The sequence below is a fragment of the Cricetulus griseus genome, chromosome 3 (assembly GCF_003668045.3).
Source record: "Cricetulus griseus strain 17A/GY chromosome 3, alternate assembly CriGri-PICRH-1.0, whole genome shotgun sequence".
Taxonomy (NCBI): Eukaryota; Metazoa; Chordata; class Mammalia; order Rodentia; family Cricetidae; genus Cricetulus; species Cricetulus griseus.
In genome coordinates this window covers 219,138,285-219,151,176 of record NC_048596.1, presented here as the reverse complement: position 1 = coordinate 219,151,176, position 12,892 = coordinate 219,138,285, and the positions used below count along the sequence as shown (strand labels likewise).

General features: G+C 39.9%; 1 protein-coding gene across 2 annotated transcripts in view; it reads right to left on the bottom strand.

The window, feature by feature from the left end:
• Cubn (cubilin) overlaps positions 1–12,892 on the bottom strand; it is a 209,786-nt gene that overhangs the window by 119,901 nt on the left and 76,993 nt on the right. For both annotated transcript variants that reach the window (XM_027405242.2, XM_035442818.1), the window contains exon 28: positions 10,131–10,281. In XM_027405242.2, the coding sequence (XP_027261043.1) occupies positions 10,131–10,281 (151 nt within the window). The remainder of the gene's footprint in view (positions 1–10,130; positions 10,282–12,892) is intronic.

Below are 12,892 nucleotides of genomic sequence, written 5' to 3'. Positions count from 1 at the left end.
AGTGTATATAAAATATCTGCAAAGGATATGAAGTCAAGGAAATGGAATAAATGTCTTCCAAAATAAAAGGCCATACATCAGGCTACTAATAGCAACATCACAAAACCCTGGGAGCAGGCAAAGATGGAGGAATCATGCCCTCATGCATTTGCAAGTTCAATACTCACACTTCTATTTTAAAGTATTTATAACCTTCAATTATTCAATATCATTGTGTTGGGCAACTTTTTCTAGGGAGAAGTTCAAGGATCCTCCAGGGCTCTGCCTCACCCCTTTCTGTCCAATTCGGCCTTTCTCTTTGCCCTCAATTCTCAAGCTTTGCTCCACAGGGAGGTTGTCCCACACCAGAAAATGCACAAAAACAGGCAGTGCCATGTTGACGGTGTTGATACCACCACAGACATAGTCAAAGAGAGGCCACCACCTTACAGTTGGACTGAAGTTCAACACTGCTGTCCCCTACGAGGGAACTTTGGAGACAGACATACAGAAGGGGAAAGGCCATGAAAGACAGCAACAGAGATTGTGGTTACAGGGACCCATGAGCCCAAGACCATTTTCTGTTAATATTACATCCAGGGCTATAGTAAGCCAGCCAGTCCGACAGCCAGCCAGCCAAGGTCCCTCTCTAAAGCGAAGCAAAACAGCCAAGTCAGCAAAATCCTCACACACTTCATCATCTATGCTGAGCCAATCCAGTCCCTTCTGAAGACAGCTTCCACTACTCTCACTGTAAGGTAACTCCTCCTCGTAAGCTATTTTCCATCAGTTGTGTGGTGATTCCAACAGAACATTATGGAAATGGACCAGGACAGGACTGAAGCACAGCTCAGTGGTAGAGCACATGTTAGCAAGCATGAGTGTGACCGATGCACTGAGAGAAGACATTGTGTGGAAAGGTGGACAAACCCCAGTGAGTTTGCACTAGTCCTTTGCCTGACAGTGTGCTAAGACCTCACCACAGAACCCCATATTTTATTGCTACTTGAACTGAAAGACAAAATGAATAGTGTAATTTTGTGGGGAACTCTTCAAAAACTAGAACATAACTTACATGGGGGAAGATTCCACAAATTTCTTTTAACATGTTTACTGTTATCGAATGCTTTTTTAAACGCTAGCTACTGGCAGGCTCTGAATTTCCTTATATTATAGTGTAATGTCACTTTTTCACAATGAAACTTGTCGGAGAAATTGTTGATTTCAGACAGCAAGCAACTACTTAAAGCACAGACTTTGGTGTCAGATGCCAAAGGTTTCTTTGTTCTGATACCACCGTCTCTGGACTTCTGAGTCTGAGTTAATTACTGAAGTTCTTGAAGGTGCATTTCTCAGCCATTTCCTCTACAATATGAGACAATGTTGCTTCTTTCACAGAATTATTAGAATTAAAGAAAAAGACCAAGAGTAAGAATAAGTGAAATGCCAGTAAAGTCAGTGTTCCAAGTATTTAATCACATTTTAACGACTTTCACAGGCCAATATAGTTTCTTTTGTCATAATTAGTAACTTAAGATAGATTTACTGACTGAGAGGTGGCTCTACAGGCAAAGGTCTGCTGGCAACTAACATGGTGGAAAGAGAGAGCTGACTCTCATAAGCTGACCTCTGACCTCCACATGCCTACTATGGTGTGTACACTTATACACTACACACATAAATAAATGGATACTATAAATAAATTAAATGTTTAAAAATTCCCAAAGACAGGCTTAGTTATTCTTAGGTGGTAAAACCTACATTGCTTAGTCTATATGATGAGAAGAAAAATCATTAGAAACAAAGTGTTATTTATGTATCACTCATTACATATATACACAATATAAAATTCTACTAACTTCTACAGTATCATTTCTGTCCTACACCACAGACTGTCTTTACTTGGTGAAAGGAAGATGACTTGTTTTGCCCAGTTCACAGTGATATTTACATAAAAGCAATCACACTTAATGGTGAAAAAAAATGGATTAAAAATTAATGTTCCATACTGAACATAAAGACTATTATGTGTGATTTTGGTCATTTGTATTTGTTACAATATTTGAAGTTGAAAATAAGTAACCCGTAGCTTCCTTTTCCACATTGTATAAAAAAACTGGAATCTCTCAGGAAAAAATATGCAATTGCTATCAAGGATATTGTTGCTAGGAAACCAGAACACAAATAGAAGATTTGTGGAAACTCTCCCTTTGGCCCCAAATCAAGGAGAATTCTAAATTGTGCAATATATGATCTTGGAAGTTCATGATTGTTTGCAGGTTATTTTTTTCCATTTTATAATGGTTTGAATGAGCAGCAGTGGAAATAGAGCTCAGATGTTTTCAAACAGTAGCGATGTGGGAATGGGGATAGAAGGTGCTAAAGGCCCTGGGTACAGACTCAGAGCCAACATTAGTTGAAGGTCAACAGTGTGTGTGTGTGTGTGTGTGTGTGTGTGTGTGTGTGTGTGTTTACCACTGTTGTCAAGGAGGCAAAAAAGTCATGGTTTAGATTTTCCACTCATTGTGAAAGATCTGCACGTTTGCCATTACTTCTGATCACACTACTCACAATGAAAACTCTTGAGCCTAAGGCCAAACAAGCTGCAGGACTTTTTTTGAGTGAATTATTCCAAAAGCAGTGTTATTGGGAAACAGATTTGATTGTTGTCTGTTTTTGAGATGAGATTGCTCTAATATTGTCGGGACTAATCTCAAATCATGAGCTCAAGTGAGTTCTTGCTCAGCCTCCTAAATATCTGGAAATACACACAGGCACCACTGTCTGTCTTGATAAACAGATTTTTAAAATTAGCAACATTCATTTGTTTTGAATAAAGATACAACTGAGAATTCGCCAAAATAAAAAATCAGCTATGGCATCATAATCAAATCTCCGACCTTTGTTCTATACTAATGTAGTATTCATTTCTAATCTTCACCTCTAAAAATATTTTAGAGTACCACAAAAACAGAAGTCTAAAATATCAAAGTGGGCAAAATACAAACACAGGTTTGCATTATGTGTATAGTATGTATAAATCTGAGGGGAAATTTTAGTGAGCCGATAGACAACTACCTTTGGATATGAACACAACTAGTGGCTCTTCCTTTGCTTTTTCTCAAACCCCTGTCGAAACCAAACAGAATTTATGTGACAGCACACAATAACCATAAAATAATGACAGGATTCCATCTCTTTTCTCATCTTTCCAATCATTTTTGCTTGAAGATTTGGTACTCGAGCGAGGTGTACCTTGATCATAACTGAGGCTCCTTTACAGATAGAAAAGCACGTGTATTCTCACTTCTCTCTGTGATGTTTTATTTGTCACAGCTTAGCAAGTAATGACACCGTGAAAGTAATTCCACCACCAACTGAAAGGAAGGGCCCTCCCAGAGCGGGTGTGATGCACAGGCCAGTTTTGTTGATTACGGTCTTTGCTGATCACAATTCATGATACCACTTTGATTGCAAACACCTAACCATGAATAAACAAGACTCAAGACAGATGCAAAAGAGTAATCATGAAATAATTTAACAGGTCCCCAAACAATGTTCAAACATGAAAATGTAGATCTGATGTCCAGGCTATAGCTTTGAAGGACATATCAGGGAAAGAGAAAGCAGCAGGTGGTTCTGCCCAGCAATTATTACAGTGCTGATGGTGTCACCTCCTGCTTCTTTGCTTCTTTGCTAAGTAAGGACTCAGCAGATCAGTAACTCTCCTTGACCCTTAGCCTGTTTACTTTGCAAATCTGTATCCTTCTCTTTCAGTAGCCATGGTCCACACAAGTTCCCCTCAAGTCCCCTTTGTCGCCATTTCTACAATTTCTCCAACTGTAATCTCCTTCCCTGACATCTTCCACTCCCTGCTTTTAAAACAATGGTAGTGGGCTGGGGAGATGACTCAGTGGTTAAAACACTTGCATGAGGACTGGATTTTGGATACTTAGAAACACACATTAAGAAGGCCAGATGGGGGCTGGAGAGATGGCTCAAATTTGTTAAGAGCACTGGCTGCTCTTCCAGAGGTCCTGAGTTCAATTTTCAGCACTCACATGGTGGCTCACAACCATATAAATAATGAGGTGCCCTCTTCTGGAATGCAGGTGTACATGCAGGCAGAACACTATATACACGATAAATAAATCTTAAAAAAAAAAAAAAAAAAAAAAAAAAAAGGCCAGCTAGGCACAGTGGCCCACTTGCATTTCTAGCCCCTGAGGAAGAGACAGGATCTCCAAAACAAGTTGATTAGCAAGAACAGATACATGAACAGATACATCAGTCAGCTCTAGGTTTGATTGAGGACCCTACGTCAGTGGATAAGGTGGAAGAGCAATGCAGGATTATTCCCAACATCAGCCTCAGTCCTCCATATCCAAGGCCTCCAGGACTATCCACATGGATAGTCACACCTTCATGCATATCATAGGATATGGCGTTTAAACTGTTTTTCAAAGTTCCTTCCTTACTGGATTGTATATACTTAGGGACAAAGACTAATTTAGAAGTCTTGGTCATAAAAAAAACAAAACAAAACAAAACAAAGCAAAACAAAGCCATCATGTTTATGGTGCTGAATTCACCAGAGATTTACCACATCATCTTTCTGCCCTGGACCCTTACCTAACTTTGACAGACACACAGACAATGGCCTGAGGGACACTTCTTCCGATCATTTTACAGGATCTTGAATTCTGCATGCTCAAATTGGAACTCATATTTCCATAGAAGTACAGTCTCCTTTCAGGGTCCCTGTCTATGGTTGCTGGTGGCAACAAGCACCAGGTGATGTACTGTGGAGACATTGGACTGACTAAGACCCTCTCTTCATTGCATGGACTCATAGGCATCTAATCAGGCATCATGTCTGCCTATCCCAGTTTCTGCACACCTCCTAATAAGCTGCTGTCTTAACCTCTGTTCCAGTTCTTCCTCCCTGCTCTGTTATTATAGTTCCCCTACAGTCACTCTATCTCTGTCTCTTTGTGTGCATTTCTGTATCCTCTTATCTATATAATATTTTTTTTTTTAGTTTCAGGTTGTATTTTTATGTGCATGGGTGTTTTGCCTGCAGGTATGTGCCTGACAGCTACAGAGGTTAGAGAGCACTGAATCCACTGAACCTGCAGTTACAGACTGTCATGAGTTGCCCTGTGGGTGCTGAGAACTGAACCCAGGTGCTCTCTTAATTCAGGCCATTGTCTCTGTGTGCCTGTGAAATTCCAACTACCTATATTATTATTTCAAAATGTACATCAGTGAAGTCACTACATTTCCCTATATACCTATTATCCTAGTGCTCAAAATAAAATCCATTTCTGGTGATTAGGGATCAGTGAGCAAAGCAACAGAGTATTGCCTAGCATGTTCAAAACCTTGAAATCCATCCCTAGCAACAACAACAAAAAACAAACAAACAAAAAACCTATCTGTGGTCTTTTTTCTGGTGGCAGCAAAAATTGTAAGTTTTTGCACTTGTCTTTTATCAGTTGGATAGCGAGTCCCACCCTAATTTCTATCATGTGCTTTGCTTAGTGTTTCTCAACCTTCTGTTGTTCATTATCCCTATGGAGCCTTTTAAGATTTTTTCTAATTTTTCATCTATGGCATTTAATACCGAGATGTTTTAACTATCGTCAGTGTACTGCATGTGCCTGTGCTGCGTTAGGATGCTGTTATCTATATATTCTAAAGAATAAGACTGTTTTCTTTTTAAAACAGGGATCATATATGCGGTGTGCCATCCCTCTGCAACTAGCTGCAGAGCTCAGCTAATTCACTCTAAGAAACTGAACACCCAGCATCCATGTTTGTAAGAAAAAAATAACAGAATCACAACAGTTAAAACTTGAGTGCTCCCAGAAGACCAGCTCACAATTCCAAGTCACCAAAACAAATAAAAGTGTCAAATTAGAAGGAATTCCCCCTGAGAGACCAGAAATAGCCACAAGCTATTGACCAAGAGTTGGAATGAGGTTTGAAAAGAATCATGGCCTACCCTATGGGGGTTCCTGGCTAGCATTCAGAAAGTAAACTTTGGAGAAGCCCTTGGTGCAGGGGTTGAATTTACAGTTAACCAATGGAGAGTCTTGAAAAATGTTTTAAAATGTTCCCCCAAACCAATTTCTGAAAACTCTTGGGTCCCAGAAATCTCATTAACAACTAAAAAGAAAATAGAATGGAGTGGCCCCCATCTGAGAGGATGATGTCATCTCTCTCCCCAAAGAAAAGGCCACACTTTCCTTTGTGGAAGTCCATGGTGACATGGTGACATCACCTCCTGCTCACATGGCACTTAGCTCTTCCCCTGCTGGCTCCCTAGCAGAAGTGCCTGCAGCCTTTACAAATGTCACTCTCTGTGCACAAAGCTCCTTGACCTTGTTTGTATGCTGCCAAGTGAGAAGGGGTCTCCGGGAGCCGGCAGGGAAAGAGCGGAGGGGTGTGTGCAGCTGGCTGGGAGCGCCTATTCACACAACTTATGGGAAGTTCTATACACCCTTCAGCATCCCAGACCGAGGCTCCCAGGATGGAATTCAGCTTCTGAACAATGCTGTCAATGCTGCATTCTGAGAACCGATTAGCCAGGCAGGGCGGCCGTGGCCATTTCTTTATTTTTAGGGTGGGATTCTCTTTGAAGATCTGCATAAAAGGCACTGCAGTGTGGGCTTTATCATGCAACCACAGAGGCACTTTCAAAATGCACCCACAGAGAAAGCGCGCTTGTAGATCCATTTTCTTAAAGTAAATAGAAGATTTGTGCTGTTGACGAAAAGGAATCCTGGGTAAACGGATTTATTTATTACTGAGCAAAATGAATGAAGTGTGTAGGGTTCCTGAGCCACAGTATTCAGGAAATGATGTCATTGTCAATGCTGGGCTCTGCAAGCTTTGTTGAGAGCTCTTATAGCATAGTCTGGATTGGAGTCAGTGGGGAAAGGGCTTCCTGTGTCTTGATTCTAATGGAAAGAGGAGAGAACTTTAACATCACCCATCCTGGCCAGGTGAGGAAGAGATGCTTAGGGCCAGGTCATGCTAGGGATCTTGAACTCTAACTCTAAGCACAAGCCCAGAGGGACAATGCAGAATTGTCTTTGATTTTTGTATGCTGATGTGTTATATGCATTCATGCACACACAAACACATATAAGAGTATCAGTGTTGCATGCAAAGACTGAGAGTTAGATGCTGCAGGATGAATTTCAGTCAAGGATGGGCAGCACAAACCTGGGTAGCCCCACAGATTATGTCACCAGGTGACATTGTAGCATTTTCAGTGTGTGTGTGTGTGTGTGTGTGTGACAGAGAGAGAGAGAGAGAGAGAGAGAGAGAGAGAGAGAGAGAGAGAGAGAGAGCACTACACTGTGATGCTCCCCATGATGAAATGGACTAGCATTGTAGTGCTTGAAACATGCCCTTGTTGTTTAGTGATGGTGACTATGTTTAGTTTGCATTTTGTATTGTATTGCATTTTGTAAGTTCCACAATTTGTCATGCTTCTCTGTCCTTGGGGATTCTATCCCAGATCTGTTTTTATGAAGAATAAAATATTGGCATGTTGGAAGACACTGTGGCCCCTATGGTTTGAGTTTGTGCCTTATAGGTCCAGCTTGTGGTAGCCACTGCTCAGCTTTCTAGCCTCCTCTAGTGTTTGACTTTGATTCTAACCACCTGTGACCATCTTGCTCCCCCTGCATCCTTGTATCACTGGGTCATTCCTTTCTCTTCCCTATTTGGCCAGATAGCATCTGCTTATTTTTCAGGTTTTAGTTCAGAGGTTGCAATTTCATAGAAGACTTGCCTGCCTGCCTGCCTGTCCTAATAGCATCCAATCTCCTATGTGTTCCCTCAACCTTTGCCAGATTTAAGTGTGCATATTCATTTGCATGCTTAATATTTTCCCTTTCTTGTAATGGTGTTGGGAACTGAACAATTTCAGTGTGTGCACATAGATCTGTGTCCCTAGTCATAGCATGGTATCTGGTATGAAAACATCCCCCAATACCCATAGCTTTAATAAATGGAAGAACAACAGTTTGCAATTTTTGTCTTTAGGTTTAATCTAATAGATAATCAGGGTATCACTTCCAGTGAAGGCCTCCTGCCTGACTTACTCTGTTGACTCCTCCTCTCAAGCCATGTCAAATTACATGGTTCAGATACAGGACATAAGACATACAAGTATGGCATCATGATAACATGTGACTTCAATTAATTTTGTGTTGATTTAAACTGTTGACAGTCTCCTTCCAAAAGATTATTGTCAACTCCCATTTATATATAGTGGGCAGTACAGAGTTAATTTTTTCCCCAAGTTTTGGTCCTAACTAGTAACATACTGTTGCATAACTCTGGCTCTGAGTTTAGCCAATTTTCAGCAAATGGGGAAATTTTTTTGCAATAGTAAACAGGAAAAGAGAATAGACAGAGGGTGTCTTTGACTCTCTTAAAAACAGACAGATTTCAAATAGAAGTGAAAGAAAAATCTTGGCTCAACAAAACGGTAGAGTTTTCAGCATAGGACTTGGCATGTTGGTTAGAAGAACCCACTGATACAGTAAGCTGGGTGTAGCTGGTAACGACCATCCATCCCATCACACACTTTAGGGTGGCCTCTAGCCAGTGTGACTAGAGCCTGCAGGGGAGGGCCAGCAGCCTCTTGAATAAAGAGATCAGCTAGCAAAAGCACTGCCCCCAACTCTCTCTGCCTCCCTTTCTCTCTCTCTCCCTCTCTCTTCTCTTTCCTCTCTCCCCCTCCCCCTCCCCTTTCCCCCATCTCTCTCATCTCTCTCATCTCTCTCTCTCTCTCTCTCTCTCTCTCTCTCTCTCTTTCTTTCTATTTGTTTATGTGTGCATTTACTTATGCACGCTCATGCCAGGGATGTATACTGTATACACATGCCGGTAGAGGTCTGAGTACAATACTAAAGTGAGAATTTGGTCCTTAGGGACTTCCAACCTTTTGTTTGAGACAAGGTCTCTCATCAATCTAGAATTCTGCCAAGTAGGCTAGGCTAGCTGGTCAGTGAGCTCCAAGGTTCTGCTCATCCTCACCTCCTATCTTTTCATCACTGGGATTACAAAAGCATGCTATTGTGTTTGGCTTGGGTTCAGGGATTTAACTACATTCTCATACTTGTGAGATAAGCACTTTACCAACTAAGACATCTCACTGGTCCTTTCCACTGATTTTAACAGAAGGATTAGAGTTTAGGCATCTGCTAGACTTCTGGTGTAGCATTGTAGTTCTATATCTCTTCAATTTACTGAAATTGACCATGAGTCCTAACACCATGGTTAAATGATTGGAAATTACTGCTCTGATGCTCTTTGGGAAGTTGGATTATCCTAGCTCAATAGCTTTTAAATCTTAATCACCAGGAAGATCAATTAAGATACTGTTCTGGGCCGAGTTTCAGTTTATGATCCAGTCGGTCTAGGGGAGGGGCTAAGAATTTGCATTTCTGTAAAGTTCCTTGCTCTGCTACTGTTACTGGGAACCACGTTTTGAAATCATTGCTCTGGGACCATCCATCTGACTCACAGGAGATCAAGTTTCAAGACTCATCTGTCTTGTTAATAATGACTTTTAAAGAAGCAATTATCTCTGCCTGCTTCCTCAACCACTTGTTTGCAGGTGGGCTTCAGTGTATCCCTACTCCATTTAGCAGAACAAGGCATGAGCCTGGACTCTTACATCCAGCTCAGTTATCTGCTGTTCCTCTCATCCCAGCCCTTCCTTTTTTCCTTTTCTGATTGTTCTGACTCCCATTCGTTACAGTATACTGATCATTCTATCTCTGACAAATGTTAAGGTGAGCCTTAGGTTTCTTTTTTGTCTACTGCACCTGGGGGACTTCCATGCCACTTTGTAATGTGTCTGTTCTAAGGCAGATTGTTATACCACCTGCTCAAGCAGTTGTCAGAATCGCTTCTATGTTAACCATTTCTTCTCAGAACCCTAGCAAAAATTTAACTCCTCATATTCCACAAATATCTCAATAAGTTATCTTAATCCTAGCTCTAGCTACTACGTCGCTTTCATTATTTGTTGATGCTACTGTTTCCAAGGATAGAATTGATAAGGAAACAGTTCTTGGCCAAATAACAGTTATTAATACAACCAAGATCAGCACACAACTTACCATGAACAAACCACTGCATCTTAAATCCTTCGTTCGGTGTAATAACCCCATCTGTATAGAACAGCACATGAAGCTTGGAGCCTGTGGTGGCCCCTGATGGGGGAATACCTTCTCCACAGTATCGTCCTATCCTTTGTGGTCCATCATAGAGCTGAAACCAAAGAGAAATTTCACAAAGTAAACATACTGCACATATTTTTTGTTATTGTTATTTTTGTTTCTTTGTTTGTTTTCAAGGAGAAGGGCTACCTTAGTGACACAGATGCACACTGGGTTCAAAAGTTAAAGGCAAATCTGCTCTCATGGGTTATTATAAGATTTAAAGATTAATTGCCTAGACAGTGTTTGAGAGGATTGGATTAGTAAACCCAATAAATGTGAAAATTAAACTACTAATTTTGGTTTTATATTAACCTGTCAAGTTTAATTAAAACCCAGAATAGGGAACTAGGCTGACCCTGAATTAGCTATGCAACTAACAATGAACTTCTGCCTCTCCTGATTCTATCTCTCCAAGTCTGGGATGACAGGTGTGCCGGACCAAGGTTGATACTGTGTTGGGATCAAACCCAGGACTTTGTGCATGCTAGGCAATCCCTAGACCAACTAAACTACATTCCCAGCACCAAGTGAGAACTTTTACCAGCAACAAAAATATGTCAATGATGTCTTCATTGCAATTCTGCTGTTCATTTGGAAGATGGCTTCTGAGTTTTGTTAGTATAAATATCTGATACTTTAAAGGTTTCTGTTAAAATTCCCAATAAGGATTCCAAAAAGTATACTTTTTGTTGTTTTGTAATATTATTAAATTTCTTACCAGAAAGTTTGTACCAAACTAAAATCATACATAAAATTAAGACATAAAATCATGTCTTTATAGACATGTTTCTTCCGTGAGAGTTTATTAAATTTGACAGTTGTTATTTTTACTTCTTTTTTCTTTTATAAATATTCTACTTTAAAAAATAATGTAAAACAAAAAATTTCATACAATATATTCTGATTGCTGTTCCCCTCCTCCATTTCCTCCCTTATCCTCCCCACTTCCACACCTATCCAACTCCAAGCTCTCTCTCTCTCTTTAGAAAACAGGCCAACTATTAACAAATGAACCAGAATTTTAAAAAAGTGCAAGAGAAACACACACACACACAAAAAAAAAAAACATAAAATTGGAAATACTAACGCTAAGAATGAAAAACTGCTTCTGCAATTATTGTCATTTTGTTAGGCTGAGTATTATAAGACTAAAGCCTTTTGGATTCCCCCCACACGTCTAATGGGAATTTACATTTCTTCCCTTGGAGTTTTCTGCTCAGGTCATTGCCCATCATTCCATGGACATATTTCTACAGACTTCTTGTAGTCTCATTCAATAACCATATCACGACATAGAGATAGATAAACAGGTATCTGATTTAAAGCTTAACAAATATAAAAACCCATTTTTCTCTTTTTATTTAGTGATGAGCACAGCATCACTTCTTACCCCTCCCTTCCTAGTGATGGGCACAGTATCATCTTGCCCCTACTGACTGTGAGTTTCCTTAGGGAGCAGGCCACCCCTGGATTTCCTTTCCCTCTGCTAGAAGTGGAGCTTTACAAGGGTGGATTCCAGTACAGATCCAGTGAATGGACACTCTGGTTTCTACCACTAGTGCATTTACTTAACCTGTACTGCTACTTCCGTATACTTATAAGAATTTGAATCATACAATTGTAAATATCAGTCTAATAATTTCGTGCAGTAAAAGGATCACTTTGAAGTCATTTTGCAGAGTGGGGACCTAGGAGTCATCTTGTTTAGGCTTATAACAAATCATGATTTCTGAATGATGGCCTATCTCATCAAATTCTCAACCACTTGTTCATCATGTTTGGGAGTTGTGGGGAAGGTCTGCAGAGATTTAAAATGGGAACCAGAGCCCAACATGCCACTCACCACTTGGTAATAACCCATGAGTTTTAAGTAAACAAATAAGATAGTATTCATTTCTCAGGTTTATTATTTTACCTTTTTCTTCTTTTTTTTTTATAAATACTCTTACTTTAAAAACTTACATTTCTTATTGGGTTTCTAGTATACTATATTACTAACTAGTTTTATGTAAACTTGAGATAGCCTAGAGTCATTTGGGAAGATATACCCTCAATTAAGAAAACACTCTCCAGCAATTCCAATCCTAGGCATATACCCGAAAGAAGCACATTCATATAACAAGGACATCTGTTCAACCATGTTCATAGTAACATTATTTGTCATAGCCAGAAACTGGAAGCAGCCTAGATGCCCCTCAACCAAAGAATGGATAGAGAAATTGTGGTACATTTACACAGTGGAGTACTACTCAGCAGAAAAAAACAATGGAATCTTGAAATTTGCAGGAAAATGGATGGAATTCAAAGAAACCATTCTGAGCGAGGTAACCCAATCACAAAAAGACAAACATGATATGTACTCACTCATATGTGGACCTGCTTTATGATACATAGTAGTGACCATGCTTTATCAGAGCTGTTTTTAATGATGTTGCTCAGAATGGTTTCCTCCCAGATGATGACTGAGAAACTAATTTAAAAAAAATGGTGCCAAGTACCACAAGAGTAACAGAACTGTGCTGTTTTCTGGGATTTTGTTTTTTACTTTGTTGTTGTTGTTGTTGTTGTTGTTTGTTTGTTTGTTTTTTGTTTTTGTTTGTTTTTTAAAATGGAGTGTGCTGGATGTCTCTACAATTTTGTTCAAAGGACTGCAGAACCTG